General features: G+C 36.5%; 2 protein-coding genes across 8 annotated transcripts in view; both read right to left on the bottom strand.

Moving 5' to 3' along the window:
- The window catches only part of LOC142339489 (Golgi apparatus protein 1-like), a 443,079-nt gene that overhangs the window by 104,846 nt on the left and 317,787 nt on the right, over window positions 1–20,446 (bottom strand). The gene's annotated exons all lie outside the window — the stretch shown is intronic.
- LOC142339488 (activator of 90 kDa heat shock protein ATPase homolog 1-like) lies at window positions 320–1,725 on the bottom strand. Its single transcript, XM_075389540.1, has one exon. The coding sequence runs from the start codon at window positions 1,658–1,660 to the stop codon at window positions 626–628; it is 1,035 nt and encodes a 344-aa protein (XP_075245655.1). The 5' UTR covers window positions 1,661–1,725; the 3' UTR covers window positions 320–625.

Below are 20,446 nucleotides of genomic sequence, written 5' to 3' on the forward strand. Positions count from 1 at the left end.
ATCTGCGTATGCAAATACAGCGGGAACCCGAAGTTTGACAGCTCGTTGGAATGGGTTGCTACTCCAACTGCCTGCGCGTACGATTTGTTCGGTGGAGTGGAGTCTTTGCCCGGGCTTTCGGATATAACGGACGATGGAGGCGAAGACATGATTATGAAGTTTAAAAAGTTGACACAGATGCAACTTATGTGATAGCACCACCTACATCTCGCTGTTCATCCCATTGCACATATTATGCATAAAACCTGAAAGCAATTCAACAGTTAGTCAGCTCCAGTTTTCACAATTCCCCATCATTCGGTATCAATTTGATCTCTGATAGAAGAGCTCTCATTAGTCAATTAAAAAGGCGCCAATCACTTGGCAATGTATTAGAATACAAATGTCTTTAAAATTCCTCCAGCTTTTAAAGAACTACTGCACAACTCAACTCTCATGGTGTAAAACTTGCTAAATTTCATTAGAACTCAAAGTTCCGTTAACAAAAGTAGACAAACTTAGCAGCATTCAACATATGTCTCATCCAAATGCAGTTAGAATAGCATTATTGAGCAGTGGTCACTAAATCAAAGTTAGAAACAGATGAGTCAATTAGACACAAATTTCGCTCCCTATACTAGGTGTCTCAAAGGAGGTATCCAAGAGCCAGCCGCTGTTTCATTGGTTGGAAGTACATGTTAGTCCAACCAGCCCTCATTTCCTGTTCCTCTGCGTAATCAGAGGGTATCAAGGTTTGGATCAACTTCATCTCTGTCTCACTCCGCTCCTCTACCTCGTGAAGAGTAATGTCAACTAAACTGTAATGCTCTGCAGGCCAGCTGCTCTTGCGCCACCTCATTTTAATACGTTTGTCTTCTATTGAGTCGAAGTAACCAGTAACGTTTCGTCCATATAAAGCAAATGCACCCCCTTTACTGCGATCAACTTGGGCAGCCGCGCCGGTGAACGCCTCAACTCTTGGTTTATCCAAAAACGCCTCAAGTATATCGTGCGCTGTAGCTTGAAATGTCTCTTTCAACTCAATTTTAAAAGTAGCTATTTTTAAACCAGTGTTGGCTCCGCCTTTCGAATCTGAACGTTGACTAACTTCTTTGTCGGCAGTTTGCTTAGTCACTTTTCCCTTTTGTTCAGCTTTTGAGTTTACATCTTTTGTTGGCAGGACTATTCCTTTAGAATATTCGCTTGTTAACATGTCTACGTATGTTTGAAGCCTCTCTCTAATAAATGGACGCACTTGTGTTTTGAAGAAATCGTAATATTTGGGTTCAACTGATTTGGGTGTTTCCTGTGAAAAATCGATATCAACGTCTTCGATAGGCTCTTGTTGTTCCAAATTGGGAATCTCAATATTCCCAGTAACTTTGTCATTTTCGAACGTGTATCCCGAGCATTTAAGTGTGATATTAAACTCATACAGGAAGATCAACTTTTGCTTGCGATTGTTGATAACAGCTTCACATTCGTCGCCAAAGTTAACCTCCTCAACTTCTAAAGCATTACCAGCTGTATCTCCAAATTTGAGGTCAGAAAGGAGGTTTGTCAATTTGTCTTTAGACCAAGCAGTGGCGTCTTTTTCTTTCCAGTGCCAGTTGTTCACATTAGTACCATCCGGGCGGTCTTCGACTATCCATCGCGGGTCACCCTCTCCCCACTTAGCCATTGGCTGCGGAGCAGTAGTTCAAACAATTCAACTGAAAATAATAATTGTGGTTTCTGCGTAATCGCAGCGAAACAGCATTAGTCCACATCTGCCTGCTCTCGAACACCCCTTTTCACTTTATTACCACATTTCAGACTGTTCTTTCATGACGAGCATTGCTTATTGGGTGCAGCCTATAAAACATAATGGATGCAAAAAAAATCAACACAGGGGGAGCGGGTGCGAACACGCGCCCACCCTGCTAGCAGTCGGCTCCCTGAACCACTCGGCCATGCCTCCTTTGCTGACAAAATTACAATTCCACTTACACTAACAGATTTAAAATCGGAATTAGATCAATTCGGATTACGCAAAATCAAGAAGTCAAGAACGAAAAAGTCACTGAAAGCGAAAGAGTGTTCCAAAACATTTTGCAATAAAAAGACTTGCATGTTTATAATACTTGCTTCAAATGCCATGTAACACGTTGGAGATTTTTCCAGCTTTTGTTATCGAGATATTGGTTTTCGAGATTTTTGTTATTAATTGGGAAGAAAAAAGTTTTTCTGTGCAATTTTTTTAGATCAATTACATACCTCGTTAATTATGTGTCACAGTAATTGGTCGTATAAATACTGAAACACCTGTGATGTGTGTTTGAGAGGTTTATGTGCATGCGTGAAAGCCTGTAAAGTGTGTACGTGTGAAAGCGTGTTTTCTGTATTTGTAAGCGTGTGTGCGAGCATGTACGTACGTTTCATTGAGTGCTGGTGTTTTTGTGCTCTTCATGCGTGATGAATCCCTAGAGTTGCTTATTTTGTTTCAAACTTGTTCCCTTTTTGTAGTCAAGGGTAACTTTTTTCGTGGATGGCTGGGTTGGAACAACTGTGTTTTGCACATCAAACCTTGATTCCGCTAACAAATAATAATATCATTATAATATGCCTAGTTCAAAAGGACATTTCCAACAGATTTAAAAATTATTATGTTCAGTAATTGAATCTGGCTGGTATCTTTTTCGCTATGTTTTTTCGCAATGAGATCATAGCCAGGATTTTGGAAAAATTAATTGCAATTAACTGGCTAGACAAAAAGGGGAGCAATCAATTAATTCAATTGGCAAAACATAAAAATCAATTATTGCAATAATTGCAGTTATTGATCAATTAAATTTGAAGTTCTATCAATTATTTTTTTGCAGATTTGAAAACACTTTTGACTTGATTTACCCAAAAATGTACGCAACGGGTTATATCTGAATTTTTCTGAATTATTCAATTTCTAATCAACGACGAAAACTTTTTAGCGCCCAAATCTGTCAAATTACATACGATCTGTGCCAAAAGTTTGTCATCTGGGAATTTTTTCTCTAGTTGCATGTTTGTTGTTGTTGTTGGGGATTCGCAGCGGATTTGCTGCAGGGCTGATTTATGCCCAGTCGTCAGTTGTTAAAATAGAGTCCATTTATTTCAGCATACATGGCAGTCGCAAAAGGTTTGCCAAGTGCAGGCGTTATCGCAAAATCGTTTATTGACAAACTCCCACATTAGGTTTATCAGTCTCTTCTTGAGTCCGTAAGGTCTACTGAATTCAACATATTTCTCTAATCGGTTTGCGAGTCTGCAGTTTCGGAAGGTGAATTCACTTCTAGCTTTTTCCGTTCTTGTTTTTTTGCAGCCGAAAGACTTCCTTTGTGCGTCCATTGGCGCTGGTGAGGTCAAGTAGTTCGATGCAGTGTGAGCTTTCATTCATGACTTTCGCAAGAAGAAGTAGGTCGTTCACTTGAAGAAACATAGGCAAGGGGAGAATGTTGAGCAGCCGAAGTTGACTGATATAATTCACTCCTTTGTTTCCCGTGATCCATTTCACTGCTTTCTTCTGAAAGCGTTCGAGGTTTTGTAGCTCGCTTCGTGATGGGTTTATGCAGGTGAAGCCGTACAGCAAAACGGGTAGGATAAGTGATTTGTAAAGCCCAAGTTTGATGAGTGGTTTAACTTGTACTGCGACGTTTCGTCTGAGGAGGAACAGTACTTTGTTAGCTTTCCTGAGTCGCTCTTCTATATGTTTACTCCAGCTCAGGTCATCTTTGATGTGAATTCCCAAGTCTTTTACTGTATCTGAATTTGCCAAATCTTCACCCACAATATCGAAATTTCGTTTTTCCCTCGAAATGTTATCCTCGAAATGTTTGCGACCTGGCAAAATGCTGCTTCAATTTTTGCCAATTATTGAACAATTAATTGCGTCGTTCCAATCAATTATTGCAATTAAAATAGAGTAACCAATCAATTAATTGCCAATTATTGCAATTACAATTAATTTTTCCAAATCCCTAATCATAGCCATTATAGCGTGTTGCATTTAGAATTTTTCTCGGTCAATGTCTATGTTTCTCGGCAATTGGTTGACAGGTCTCTAAGCTCAGTAAAAAGAACCTTAGCTTTCCACTTGCCAGCCGCGAGGTTTACAGTGAAATTGACGCAGAAGGCGTGGCTTCCCGCCTTGAAGGTCTTGACTTCCTTAACTTGCTGATCAAAATCCTAAAGACCATTTACATTTTAGACAAAAACAGGTCTATTAACTTTAAGTGCTTTAGAATAGTTAGTAAAATAAGTCAAAACATCTTATCGCTAATCAATTGGTTCAAAATTCAACAGAAGACTTTTCTCTCATCAATAATGAAAAGCATAAAATAAAATGTAGACGGTTTGTGCTCGACCATATCTTGTTCCAGACCAGTTTTTGCGGGAAAATATCTCGTTCGTAAGGAACAATTTCTTAAATAAGATAGAACACAGGAGCGGCTGTCGAGGTTCATTTTCGAAATGTGGCGTCGGTGCAGCTTTACACGATCAAATGCTTCTAGAAAACAGTAATAAGCCATAAAAATACTCTAACAATTAAGTAATAATAATAATAATAATAATAATAATAATATAGAATTTAGAGTAAACTCAGGGGTTCTTTAGACCCATGTCAATTCAATCAGTCACAGTTTGAGTAGTTTTAGTCGTTTCTGTACAGAACAAGTACCAATGCTTCTAGAAAACAGTAATAAGCCATAAAAATACCAATGCCCTGCGTCAAATACTAATAAGTAAAGTCCACATGCCCTGCGTTCCTTAAGTGAGGTGAGCATTCTCGGAACCGTGAAGAAGCACAACTCAAAAACCAAGGTTTCTTAACTCAACAACTCAAAAGACTCACGATCAAAGAGTAACAATGGCCAACCATTTTCACTATTTACTTAATTTAATTTTTTTGTAGATGGGGTCAATAATCAAATTTTCATTTAACGGGAAAATTCAAACTTGCGGGCACCTGGTAATTTTCAAGAATGCATGTTCATGAAATTGGCGGGTCAAAGGAATTTATACATTAAGCTACATTGGATTTTAGTTCGAATTCGCAGAGTCCGGAGTACGTAATATTGGCTCGACCTTTCCGCGCACCTTAAAATAATTGCTACTAAGACAGCTTGTCGAAAGCACTTCATGTGCCAGTGCTAAATTTGTAAATTTGTCGCTGATGTCAATAAGGTCGATGGCTTCCATCTATTAAAAGTGACAGCCGATATGATTAACTAAAAATGGAATGTTTTCGCAATAAATTTGGTCATCAGGTAAAATCACCTTGAATACATCTGTTTACAGTGAATATATAGCCGTCAAGGCTTTATAAGACATAAAAGACAACTTCGCAGGAGTACGAAACTTATCTTGGTTCGGATTATTTTGGTGTCTGAGTATCTTGTTTCTCTTGTCGGCTATTTTTTCATGACTTCAGTGGGAAAGGGGAATGGCTTTATAGTAAAAGAGTTTATGGTAACCTCTTGGGGTTTTGACATATCGCAAGTATACATTTAGTTCATGATGCTTTTGGGTTGTTACAGTGGTTAAACTTATATTACAGCACTCCATCTGTAATTAGAGTGAACTGCACCACTTTGTTAAATTACAATTTCACTTTTAATATACATTAACAGCAGTCAGTTACAAATGCTGCCATTAATACCACTTGCATTATTCCCCAGAAAGCAGAACTGAATACTGTCACATTCAGTTCCCTTTCTTGAGCAGAACTGAATGTGACAATATTGTCACATTTGCTACCCGTGACACGTGCGACCCAATATTGTCCACGTGCGACCCAACGAGCGAATCAAGCAAGTTCAAATCAATAACTTCCGAGGTTCAACGATTCCAAAAATTTAAACGATTCGAGGTCCAACACCTCACCTCAAGGTTCGACACATATATAAGACAGAGAAATCAACTTCGAGGCCTCAATTGAGCGTTAGCAAAGCATGCAAAGCGTGACAAAAATATTGCCATCATCTTATTACATCCTCCAACTCAAAACAACTATACATTAATGACGATGATCATGCGAAATACTTATGGTCAAATAAACAAAAAATGAGAACCGTATAACTAACAACGCCATCACACCATTACTCCATAATTACCCAATTTCGTTGCTTCAGCAAGGTTCAAACGGTGAACATTTGGCTTATATTTAAGATGAATTTCTTGGAATCCACGTCCAAAGAAAAAATCTCAAATTCGAAAATTTCAAACTTCATGAGAAGGAGAATTGAGTAAATGAAAGGAACACTATTCAGTGTAAATTCAGTCGAAATACACATGCTTATACACAAAAGCAATTAAAAGCTGGAAGGGGCGGCCACAAAGCGGCTTAGTAGTTGCAAACAATTGAAAACTACATGCAATATTCTTCATCAGAATGATAATCTTTTGAAGAAGAAGGAAGATCATAGAGAAATCAGCCTAATTATAACTAGCGAATTTCCCACCAAAAACCGAATATATCGAGCACTTACCGAAGCTTTTCAAAGCTGACAAAGCAAAACACGTATGCGACTTCAATTGTAGACTCTACTCAATGGAAAGAGACAATTCATTCTGAGAATCTTAAATAATTGGAATCTTAAATGGCTTAGCGACAATAAAGATAAAGCGTTCGAATTTCAGCACGCTATAAGTGTTATCGATTTTTTGTGCGCAAGGAACTCTTCAACGAGATAAAGATCACCAATTCAATTTTAACAAAAATTAAACCGTTTTTTTGCTGTTTGACCTTAAAGAAGAAGAAGAAGAAGATTGAATTAAGCATCAGATCACACTGACAAATTGTCCAAATTATTTACAGATTCAAAAAATAAATATTAAATTTAATTGTTAAAGACTTTATAGAACTTTTTTAAAGGTGTCAAGTTTAAAAAGTGACTACAATAAAGAATATGGTTGGCTGATAAAAGAGTTCTTTCGCAAAACCTGCACACATATAGGGTTTTCTCCCATTGGTAACAACCTTCCATACAACAAAAATTATTGTGCAGTCCATTGGCATAGAACTTGGCAATTATTCTCCTGTGCTTTGGTGGGCAGTCTTTTAATCCATGTATATCATGAAACATCAATTTGTTTAAAAGCGTTCTGGTTGAGGTGTATTTGCTTACTCCGCACCAAATTTTCCAAAAAACGGCTTCTATTTTCCGGTAGAGTTGTTTTATTTCAATTTCAAAAAGTTCATCGACGTACGTCTCTAATCCGTAAGTTGAGAAAAGAAAAACAATTGAATTGAAGAGTTGTTGTGCTGAGTTGAAGTTGACCTTCTGTAGATTTAGTTTTTGGTTTATTGAAGCTACATGCTTTAAATGCTTTAGATGATGACTGGGAGAAAACGTGCTTGAAAAAGTTACACCAAGATAACAAAAGGTGTTAGTAAATTCAACTTCTTTTTTCGATATATAGAATTTTTCATCGATAGCTAAACGGCCACCTCTTCTAACTTTTACGCATTTTGTCTTGTTTACATGAATTTTCAAATAGTTCCTGCTACAAAACTTGTTAAGATTTTTCCAACTTTGTTGTAGTTGGCATTGGCTATGGCTCCCAAGTACTAAGTCATCAGCGTAAAATATAACATCTAGAGCCTTGCATTTGAACTCAAAAAATAAGTCAGCTATGAATAAACTAAATAAGAGTGGTGAGTGTTTGTCTCCTTGTGCTACTCCTGATTTCTGTTCAATCTTATTTGACAGGAATTCTCCATCAGGGATCTGCTGGAGATTGCTTTTTACCACTGACTGTATTTGTTGTAGCTTGTTCCTGTCGAGCCCCAGTTTTTTTCAGATATTTAAGCAACAGGTTCCCATTTACGATGTCGAATGCTTTCTCATAGTCAATCAAGCATGCATAGTCTTTGCCATTGAAGCTGATGTTATGCCTGATTGCTCTTTTCAAGTTCAAAATCGCGTCGATTGTGGACAGTTTGCGCCTGAAACCATATTGACTTGTAAGTAAAATTTGATTTCGCTCGACCCATATTCGCAAACGCTGGTAAATGATACACGTAAACAACTTGTACATGCTAGATAACAGACTAATGCCTCTGTAGGAACTTGGTTCTGTTTTGCTTTCTTTGGTTCTGTTTTGCTCCCGAATTCAAGAATGCATGTTCAAGAAATTGGCGGGTAAAAGCAATTTATACATTAAGCTACATTGGATTTTAGCTCGAATTCGGAGAGTCCGGAGTACGTAATATTGGCTAGACCTTTCCGCACACCTTAAAATAATTGCTACTAAGACAGCTTGTCGAAAGCACTTAATGTGCCAGTGCTAAATTTGTTGATGTCAATAAGGTCGATGGCTTCCATCTATTAAAAGTGACAGTCGATATGATTAACTAAAATGGAATGTTTTCGCAATAAATTTGGTCATCAGGTAAAATCACCTTGAATACATCTGTTTACAGTGAACATATAGCCGTCAAGGCTTTATAAGACATAAAAGACAACTTCGCAGGAGTACGAAACTTATCTTGGTTCGGATTAATTTGGTGTCTGAGTACCTTGTTTCTCTTGTCGGCTATTTTTTCATAACTTCAGTGGGAAAGGGGAATGGCTTTATAGTAAAAGAGTTTATGGTAACCTCTTGGGGTTTTGACATATCGCAAGTATACCTTTAGTTCATGATGCTTTTGGGTTGTTGCAGTGGTTAAACTTATATTACAGCACTCCATCTGTAATTAGAGTGAACTGCACCTCTTTGTTAAATTACAATTTCACTTTTTATATACATTAACAGCAGTCAGTTACAAATGCTGCCATTAATACCACTTGCATCATTCCCCAGAAAGCAGAACTGAATATTGTCACATTCAGTTCCCCTTTCTTGAGCAGAACTGAATGTGACAATATTGTCACATTTGCTACCCGTGACACGTGGGACCCAATATTGTCCACGTGCGACCCAACGAGCGAATCAAGCAAGTTCAAATCAATAACTTCCGAGGTTCAACGTTCCAAAAATTTAAACGATTCGAGGTCCAACACCTCACCTCAAGGTTCGACACATATATAAGACAGAGAAATCAACTTCGAGGCCTCAATTGAGCGTTAGCAAAGCATGCAAAAAAGCGTGACAAAAATATTGCCATCATCTTATTACATCCTTCAACTCAAAACAACTATACATTAATGACGATGATCATGCGAAATACTTATGGTCAAATAAACAAAAAATGAGAACCGTATAACTAACAACGCCATCACACCATTACTCCATAATTACACAATTTCGTTGCTTCAGCAAGGTTCAAACGGTAAACATTTGGCTTATATTTAAGATGAATTTCTTGGAATCCAAGTCCAAAGCAAAAAATCTCGAATTCAAAAATTTCAAACTTCATGAGAAGGAGAATTGAGTAAATGAAAGGAACACTATTCAGTGTAAATTCAGTCGAAATACACATGCTTATACACAAAAGCAATTAAAAGCTGGAAGGGGCGGCCACAAAGCGGCTTAGTAGTTGCAAACAATTGAAAACTACATGCAATATTCTTCATCAGAATGATAATCTTTTGAAGAAGAAGAAAGATCATAAAGAAATCAGCCTAATTTTAACTAGCAAATTTCCCACCAAAAACCGAATATATCGAGCACTTACCGAAGCTTTTCAAAGCTGACAAAGCAAAACACGTATGCGACTTCAATTGTAGACTCTACTCAATGGAAAGAGACAATTCATTCTGCGAATCTTAAATAATTGGAATCTTAAATAGCTTAGCGACAATAAAGATAAAGCGTTCGAATTTCAGCACGCTATAAGTGTTATCGATTTTTTGTGAGCAAGGAACTCTTCAACGAGATAAAGATCACCAATTCAATTTTAACAAAAATTAAACCGTTTTTTTGCTGTTTGACCTTAAAGAAGAAGAAGAAGAAGATTGAATTAAGCATCAGATCACACTGACAAATTGTCCAAATTATTTACAGATTCAAAAAATAAATATTATATTTAATTGTTAAAGACTTTATAGAACTTTTTTAAAGGTGTCAAGTTTAAAAAGTGACTACAATAAAGAATATGGTTGGCTGATAAAAGAGTTCTTTCGCAAAACCTGCACACACATAGGGTTTTCTCCCATTGGTAACAACCTTCCATACAACAAAAATTATTGTGCAGTCCATTGGCATAGAACTTGGCAATTATTCTCCTGTGTTTTGGTGGGCAGTCTTTTAATCCATGTATAACATGAAACATCAATTTGTTTAAAAGCGTTCTGGTTGAGGTGTATTTGCTTACTCCGCACCAAATTTTCCAAAAAACGGCTTCTATTTTCCGGTAGAGTTGTTTTATTTCAATTTCAAAAAGTTCATCGACGTACGTCTCTAATCCGTAAGTTGAGAAAAGAAAAACAATTGAATTGAAGAGTTGTTGTGCTGAGTTGAAGTTGACCTTCTGTAGATTTAGTTTTTGGTTTATTGAAGCTACTGACTGATAAGCTTTCTTCGTTAAATGCTTTAGATGATGACTGAGAGAAAACGTGCTTGAAAAAGTTACACCTAGATAACAAAAGGTGTTAGTAAATTCAACTTCTCTTTTCGATATATAGAATTTTTCATCGATAGCTAAACGGCCACCTCTTCTAACTTTTACGCATTTTGTCTTGTTTACATTAATTTTCAAACAGTTCCTGCTACAAAACTTGTTAAGATTTTTCCAACTTTGTTGTAGTTGGCATTGGCTATGGCTCCCAAGTACTAAGTCATCAGCGTTAAATATAATATCTAGAGCCTTGCATTTATACTAAAAATATAAGTCAGCTATGAATAAACTAAATAAGAGTGTTGAGAGTTTGTCTCCTTGTGCCTCTCCTGATTTCTGCTCAATCTCATTTGACAAGAATTCTCCATCAAGGATCTGCTGGAAGTTGCATTTTAGCACTGATTGTATTGTGTGTAGCTTGTTCCCATGGAGTCCCATTTTTATCAGTTTTGTAAGCAGCAGGTTTCTATTTACGAAATTGAAAGCTTTTTCGTAGTCAATGAAGCAGGCATAGTATCTGCCATTGAAGCTGATGTTATGCCTGATTGCTCTTTTCAAGTTCAAAACTGCGTCGATTGTGGACAGTTTGCGTCTGAAACCATATTGACTTGTTGGTAAAATTTGATTTCGCTCGACCCATATTCGCAAACGCTGGTAAATGATACCCGTAAAAAATTTGTAGATGCAAGATAACAGACTAATGCCTCTATGGGAACTTGGCTTTGTTTTGCTTCCTTTGCCTTTGTAAAGTAGTTTAATATATGATAACTTCCAAATTTGGGGTACATTATGCTCCGCAAAGCAGAGGTTAAATAAATGGAATACGTATCTTTGCATTGACTGACAACCTAATTTAATACTAGTGTTGGTTATTGCATCTGGTCCCGCTGCTTTACCAGCTTTTAACGTTGAAGCTTCCTCGTTATTTCTTCCAGTGTAATTGGATCATTCAAATGTCCTGTACATTTCCAGTTTTAAAAACAATAATCGTGGTTTCCTAAGGTTTGCTCGTCTAAAAGCTCAACTGATATTTCACCCTCAATTTTAAATAGACCTCCGAAATTTGATTCCCAACTTGGAATTGTAATTCCGGTTACTTTTGCTAAAACTTTTTTTGACTTCACATTTTTCCAAAAGTCACGCCTTTCTGATTCCGTTTTTCTGATTATGAAACTTTTGCGATCTATTTCATGCATCATTTTGTGTTTTCTGCATAGTTTCTTCAAGGATCTTTTCTTTTTAAAATAATCAGAATCTGCTTCATGTCTCTGTCTATATCCAGCTTTCAACTGCTTATGCAGTAGGTAAAGTTCTCTGTTGAACCATTTCGGTGATTTTCTTTCAGTCCGAAGAGTTGCTGATTCATGAATGGCCTTGGCAAATTCGTCATACGATGTGTCCATTGCGTTGCTATCGTGCGGACTTTGAACGCTTTTCGTTCGTTTGTTCAATTGTTCAATATCGAGTTTACGCATTTGCTTCTTTCTGCTTTCCGCTATATCATGTCTGCGTTTAAGATCAAGGCAGCAAGAAACCGGCTTGAGCTTCGTTAGGAATGAATTGTTGATCTTTATCTCATTAAAGTGTTCTAAGAGTTCCTTGCTTACGAAAAATAAATCGATAACACTTTTACCGCACTGAAACTCTTATGTTACTTCTTCATTGTCGTTTCCGCAATTAAGATTCCAATTAATTAAAAATTCGCAGAGTAAGTTGCCTCTTTCCGTTGAGTCGAACCTGCAATTGATGTCGCCACCCAAGATCATACGTGCTCTGCCTTGACAGCATTGAAAGGCTTCGGCAAGTGCTTGATATATTGTCTCTAAATCGGTTTTTGGTGGAAATTATGCTGCAATTATAATTAGACTGAATTCTTTGATCTGCAATGCTAATAATTTATTGTTCTGATGAAGAAAATTGCATGTAATTCCTAATTGTTTACTCAGTGCAATTGCTAAGCCGCTTTGCGGTCGCCCCTTCCATTTTTTATTGCCTTTGTGCAGAAGCATGTGAAACCAAGTATTTCAACTGAATTTAAACTGAATGTTTCTGTTAAAATTAAAATATCGTATGCGATTGCTTCACTTGTGCACAATGATAATGTCCCTTTAGCACCTTCCACGTTCCATAAACAAATTGTTAGCCACAATACTCTGTTTTCAACGCTTTGATTCCCTTTAATTTCGTACTTGGTGGAAGGCAGTCTTTTCTCTTTTAATTCTGCCACCTTTTTCTTTCTATTTTCTCGCTCGGTTTTTGTTTGATCGGGTTGTATAAATACGTACTTGAATCTTTCGTTTTCTTTTGAGCTCTTTGCTTTCTTTAGATGGTCCCATTTCATTTTTCTGTCTCGTACTTTATTCGAAGAAGCTGTTTGCCTTCTGTATTTTGTTTGCCAATTCTTTGACATTCAAATTTTGTAATTACTTTCAGGGATTCTGCAATTTCCGAAACAAGACGATTGTCAGATGCTTCAGTGTTCTCGCTGTCAGGCTCTGTCCCGAGAAGAACCAGGTTCTTTGATTGCTTTTTCTGTTCTAACTGTTCTTGGTTTACGCCACTGAAAACTTCGGCGAAGCTCAGCTTCGATGGGACTGCATTGGATCTGGACTGGTTTGTCTCTTTCATCTTATCTATCGATTGGGTTACTTCTTCTAGTTTTTACGAGCCCTTCTCGTAGCTTTCTATTTGCTTTTTCAGCTTCTTAATTTCTTTGGCTGCACAGAAACCGCAAGCGAAATCAAACAATTCCGTTTGTGCTTTCATTTCTAGAGTGTACACGCGGATATCGGTTCACATTCCGTAGTCATTTGGACATTCTACCGTTACTTGATAGCCCTTATTCGGAGGCATTGGCGCCTAGGGAATATTTGTTGGCCTTTGCGCGTAGCATTTGATCTTAAGGGCAGACAAGATATAGCTGAAAGCAGAAAAAAAAGGTGCGTAAATTCGATGTCGAACGAAAGAATAAAAGATTCGAAATCTAGACGGTAGCAACACAAAGGACACATTGTGTGACAAAATTAAGATTATTCATGAATCGGCAATCGTTCTGCCTGAATTAAGATCACCAAAAAATTTCAAATGAACTTATTGCATAAGCAGTTGAAAGCTGGAAACAAACACATACATGAAGCAGATTCTAATTACTTTAAAGTAGAAAAATCCTTTGGGAAACTACAGAAAACCCAAAATAATGCACATAATATATAGGGAATAATTTGTAATCGGAAAAACGGAGTGGGAAAGCAGAATTCTTTTGGAAAATTCTGAAGTCAAATAAAGTTCTAGCCAAAGTAATCGAAATAATGTTTCCAAGGTCTAATTAAAACTGAGAGCGAAATATCGGAAAAACTTTTAGACGAACAGACTTTAGGAAACAACTATTATTGTTCTTCAAACCGGAAATATGCCGATTATTTAATTGCTCCAATAATGCTGGAAGAAATTACTGCGGAAGCTTTGAACTTAAAAACTGGTAGAGAAGCGGGAACAGATGACAAAACGAAGACTTGTATTAAATTAGGTTTTTTGCATATGTAAAGATACCTATTCCGCTGATTTAACATCTGCTTTGCGGAGCATAATGTAGCCTGAATTTGGGAGTTACCATATACTAAACTACTTTTTAACGGCAAAGGGACCAAAACAGAACCAAATTTTTACAGAGGCGTTAGCTTGATTTGTTGCATGTACGATTTGTTCACGGGTATCAATTACCAGCACTTTCGAACATGGGTCGAACAAAATCTACTTTTACCATGAAGCCTTTATGGATTTAGATGTATACTATCAACAATCGACGCAATTTTGAATTCGAAAAAAAAGTCAAGCATATCATCAGCTACAATGCCAAAGACTATGCATGCTTGATTGACTACGAGAAAGCATTTGACATCGTAAATAGGAACCTGTTGCTTAAATATCTGAAAAAAACTGGGGCTCGACAGGAACAAGCTACAACAAATACAGTCAGTGGTAAAAAGCAATCTCCAGCAGATCCTTGATGGAGAATTCCTGTCAAATAAGACTGAACAGAAATCAGGAGTAGCACAAGGAGACAAACACTCACCACTCTTATTTAGTTTATTCATAGCTGACTTATTTTTTGAGCTCAAATGCAAGGCTCTAGATGTTATATTTTACGCTGATGACTTAGTACTTGGGAGCCATAGCCAATGCCAACTACAACAAAGTTGGAAAAATCTTAACAAGTTTTGTAGCAGGAACTATTTGAAAATTAATGTAAACAAGACAAAATGCGTAAAAGTTAGAAGAAGTGGCCGTTTAGCTATTGATGAAAAATTCTATATATCGAAAAGAGAAGTTGAATTTACTAACACCTTTTGTTATCTAGGTGTAATTTTTTCAAGCACGTTTTCTCCCAGTCATCATCTAAAGCATTTAATGAACAAAGCTTATCAGTCAGTAGCTTCAATAGACCAAAAACTAAATCTACAGAAGGTCAACTTCAACTCAGCACAACAATTCTTCAAAGAAGAAGTAGCAAAAGATACAAACTTTCACGATTTTCATTTTGTTTATTTTTAGCTGATTTACATTTTGCGTCGAAATGAAAGGCGCTAAATGTTATACTTTACGATGATGACTTAGTACTTGGGAGAGCCATATCCAATGCCAACCACAACAAAGATTGAATAACCTGAACGCGGATTGTAAAAGGACTTATATGAAAATCATTGTGAACGAGACAAAAATCAGAAAGATTAGAAGAGGTGGCCGTTTAGCAGTGATAAATTCTATATATCGAAAAGAGAACTGAATATACTAATTAAATATTGAATTTACTAGCAACTTCTGTTATCTAGGTGTGATTCTTCTTGCAAGTTATCCCCCAGTTATCATTTCAAGCATCCTATGAACAAAATTTTTGTCATTAGCTTCAAGAAACCAAAAACTAATTCCGCAAAAAGTCAACTTCAACTCAGCTCAGCAACTTTTTCATACAATTGTTCTTCCAACCTCAAACTAGGGACTAGAAAATTACGTCGGTAAACTTTTTAAAACAAAATTAAATCAACCTTATCCAAAAATAAAAGTTGTGCTATGGAAAAAATTGAAAAGTTGGAGCGGTGTGAACAGGTACGGCTCATACACAACGCTGTTAAAAAGTTCATGTTTCATGATACACACGGATTAAAAGAAATCCCACCCAAACAGAGGAGAAAAATAATTCAATGACAATGGACTAAACAAAAATTTTTGTTGTATAGAAATGTGTTATCAATGGGAAGGAAACCTATGTAATTGCTGATTTTGCGAAAGAACTCTCTTATCAACCAATCATATTTTTTTCTGTAATCATTTTCTAAACTGCACTCCTTTACAGAATTTCTATAAACTCTTGAACGATTAAGTTTAATATTTGGTTTTGACAACTGTGAATAAATTTCAACAATTTATCAGTGTGATCTTATGGCTATTTCAATCTATTTTTTCATCATATTGAAAGTCAGACCCAACTGAACGTCAGATTCTGTGTTGACCTGTATGTGCTCACCAAAATGGTTTTTAAAAGAATTTTACTTAGTGCCCAAACATTTGAATGCAGACACAGGTTCCGCGATGGGTCAAATTTTTTTAATTGAAACGAATTTTGAGGAAAAAAAATTAAAGAAGAGCGATACTTGTGTCGAATCAGTCAAGAAAACAGTCAAGCGAAAGTTTTGGGGAAGCCTAATTATTCTTTCAGTAAGTGGAAGATTTTTCAAATATAAACACCAAATTTAGGGTAATAGAAATCAACAAAAAATGCTCAAAAATTAAAAAACGGTCAGCTGCAGCACCAGATCGCTCAGCAAACGAGTGCATCACGAAAAGTTTTTTTCGTAATTGACAAATACAATTTTCAGTTTGTCAATGTCTTTTTTGCAGGGTGCTCACTTCCTAAAATCTGGAAATTATGCTACATAAAACCCTTATTCAAAAAGACGGCTAAAAATAGAAATCAGTTTGCTATGTTGTTTTTGGGAAATGTTTGCAATAGTAAGTTATCAACGTTTATTCATTTGAGCAGAACAGTGCGGAACACTACCGCCACCCAATATGATTTTTGACGTGGCTTCTTGACAATGCTTGCAGCCTCTCATCTCAGAGAAGCAATCAAAATAAACGTGACACAATGAGGAAAGTTCTACGCTTGATTTACTGATTGCAAGAAGCATTTGATTTATTTGATCGGATGCTGTTAATTTCAAAACTTGATAAAATGGGGTTAATGTGAACATCCTAACAACATTGCAATCAGCACTTAGTTGCAGCCGGCAACAAGTATTCAATGAGGAAACACTAACGGAACAAATAAAGCAAGAAAAGATTTTTTGCTCAAGGAGACAAACTATCATTTTATTTTTCAGTCTTTTTATTACTGATCTCTACAAGAGTTGACGCGAGGTGACTTGGAAGTAATTGTCTATGCCGGCGACCTAGTATTCGGTAGCAGCGGTTCTTCTTAATTACAACAAGTTCTAAGCAAACCAGAACTATTCTGTTCAAGAAACTAATTGAATGTTAACATTGCAAAGATAGAAGACATCAAATTCATCAGAAAAAGTTGAGTAGCAAAAGATGAGAAAATTTTTTATTTGGTAATATAAGACTAACAATCATCTACAATGACAATTTTCGCTCTCTAGGTGTCTTATTTTCAAGTTTTCTAACACCAAGACAACACCTAAGCCACTTTGTTAATAAAACATATCAAGCCTTTGCAAACCCTATCCTAACACTCAACTTGCGGATAATCAACTTCATTTCTGCCCATCGTATGTTCAATTCAATTGTTTTCCCAGCGACAACCAATGGCCTCAATATTTGAACCGACGATCTATTCGAAATAGAGAAAATACACTCCCCGAAATTGAAAAACTTTTTAGAAATTGGGGTATGGAGTGAGCAGGTACAACTAGACAAGAATTTTTTTAAAAAAATTGCTATCTTTAACCATCGTGGGCTAAAATATTGTCCCCAAAACACGGAGAAATGATCACAAATTTCTATTGAAACTGCCTGCACAACTGCTTGCTGCATAGGAGGCTGTTATATGTAGAAACCTCGTGGATTTTCATATACTAAATTGCACTTTAATTTTAAAACTGTCACCACTACAAAAGATTAAAAAAATCCCAAACTGAACTTTCCAATTACACTTGTAAGAAATTGAAATTTAAATACCTTTTTGTAAATTTTTCAGTGGTATCTGACCATCAATTTAATATTCTTCGTCAACGTTGGATCCCACTCTCAAATTTACAAATGGGAGTTGACAAACTCTGCATTGCCTCCTTGCAAAGGATATCGATTAAGTGTCGAATGCCAGAACGCATGCGGAATATGGACAAAATGAGAATCTATTTGCAAGAAACGAAAGTGCAAAGAGAAGAATTTAACTTCATATGCGGTTTCCACGTTGCAAAAGAGTCGCACAAAATTAGATATAACTGATGTAGAGCGAAAGCGACTCGACAATAAAGGAAGAACTTGAAAAATTAACGAATGATTTATGTGAAATTAGGTGAACATATTCTAACTAGTACGTTCATCCAAACAAGCTGAGTTTTGACGAATTGGCCAAAAGAGTTAATAAAAAGCAGAGAGAGCAAAAGAAGTGGTCCAAAACTTGATAGTACTAGGCACCCAGCTTGATCCTTCCAAAGTAGAAGCTGCCTCATTTGTATCTGAAATATCAATTGCTCTCAATATCTTCATAGAATTTGATTGTCAAAGGATTAGTAAACCTAACCCAAATAAAATTAATTGGGAATTATTAAAAAGCCCAAAATTTCCCGAAGACATTGAGCGTTTTCAATCTTTATTTTTTATCCCAGACCTCACAACATCTGATAGAGGGACCCGAAGTATGCTAATGGCCAACTTATGAACAAAACGTGGCAAAAATCCCGCCCAAAAAAACAAAATAAAAGGTAAACAGATAATTCAAATGAGATCACAATGGCTAAGAGTATGTCTCTAGAACGTCGAGAGAGCAAGATCAACTTTGGAAACATGCTTGAAAAAAGCTCTAGAACAAGACTTTCCACTTCTGACGGAAAAGTTTAGTAGCAAGGGATTGAATATACAGAGCTTTACTTGTTTTAAGACATTAGAAAAACATAGCCGTCCAGGCAGAACACAAAATGGTATATCAATAGCAATCAGTAAGCACTTAAAAGTGTCTGGTAAAATTTCATCACAGAATGATAACTAAAAAGCCGCAGCAATAGAGGAACTTAATTTCATTATTATCGTAGCCTACTTGGCAAGGAAACAGAGTTGGAAATATTTTATCAGGAACTAACAGAAGTTATGCAGCATTGCCAAGACAGTAGACAAGTACTACTCGGAAGTGACTTCGACCGTACACTCGATAACACAATTAGCGTCGACTCTAGGTGAGATTATGATCACCTGGGGACAGTAACGCATCATTGTACGAATCCTAAAAGCGTAATAGGCGTAGACAAAGAAGTGCAAAATCCCACTGCAACGATTGAAATCAACAACTCGTACTCCAATTTCTCCAAGGCCTTCTACGAATCAGCAGCCAACTCCGCTAATAAAATTCACCAAAGCAGTATATTAATGAAAATTAACTGCAAAAACAATTGATTACAACAGAGGTTCCAGCAGGGATCATGTTTCGTTTTGTATGAAACGAAACTTCAGAAAAAACTTAATCTAGAGCAAAACATGTATCGAATTATTCGCGAACACTACAAAATGTTGCCAGAAAAATATAAAAAAAACTCAGTTCTTGGACCTAATAAATCAAAATAAGTGACTCTAAAAATAACAAAAAGTTCAATTAAGGCTTGACAGGGGTGTTTAAAAGGAATACATGAGGCTAAAACAACAATCCAAGAGGAGAAATATTTCCAAGCTGAAGAATTGGCGAACCATAATTTTTCTTTCAAAAACTGGGAGTGTTATTTAAGCCTAAGTATCCAAAACAAAATACAAGAAATCGTCAAAGTGTTCTCAAAAGTGAAAAAAGATGACGCTGCAGGACCAGATGACTTATCACACGAGCGCATCAAAAAAGTTTCTTTTAAGTTTCTAAAAACTTTCTGAAAAGTTTAATTGACATTTAAAACATTCAGTTTTTCAATCCCTGGTTTACTGGGTGCTCAATTCCTATTACTTGGAAACTACCGCACGTAACACCATTATACAGAGAGAAGGTTCAAAAAGCAGAACCAAACTCCTATACAAAAAATAGATTGCTATGTTGTTTTAAGAAAAAGTTTGCAGCGATAATTTATCAACGTTCACTCAATTGGTCACAAAATTGCAGAAGACTTTTTTTGACGTGGTCTCTCGACAATGCAAGCAGCCTCCTATCTCAATGAAGCAATCAGAATGAACTTAACACAAAAAGGAAAGTGCCACAGAAGCTTTGGTTGTTACGAAAAAGAAGTTAATTTTTTTGATGGCAACCTGTTGATATAAAAACCTGTTAAAATGGGGCTCAATCGGAACATCCGAACAACTCTGCAATCAGTACTTAGGTGCATTTGGAATTATCAACTTTATTTTCATTCTGTTTAGTTCGATCTATGTTACGAGTTGAAACGTTATGAATTGAAGGCAATTGTTGATGCCGGCGATGCAGTCTCGCATAGCAACAGGCATTCTTATTTACTGCAAAGTCTCAACATATTCTATATAAATTGTTCTGTACTCGAATATTAGCATCGAAAAACAAAATCCATGAAATGCAGAAGAGGAGATTGTGTAGCAAAAGACAATAAACCTTCTCTATCAGGCAATGCAATCGTATACATTTACACTTGTTACCTAGGGGTAGTTTCTTCCAGTTTTTTTTGTCACAAGGACACAAATTAGACCATTTAGTTAAGAGAGCCTATCAGGCCGTTGCAAATCTTAATCAAAACCTCAACCTGCGCAATACCAATTTTAATTCTGCACATC

This window comes from Convolutriloba macropyga, chromosome 5, assembly GCF_964194025.1.
Source record: "Convolutriloba macropyga chromosome 5, txConMacr16.3, whole genome shotgun sequence".
Classification (NCBI taxonomy): Eukaryota; Metazoa; Xenacoelomorpha; order Acoela; family Convolutidae; genus Convolutriloba; species Convolutriloba macropyga.

Coding starts and splice junctions, on each gene's coding strand:
- LOC142339488 (XM_075389540.1), bottom strand. CDS start 1,660: ATGGCTAAGTGGGGAGAGGGTGACCCGCGATGGATAGTCGAAGACCGC.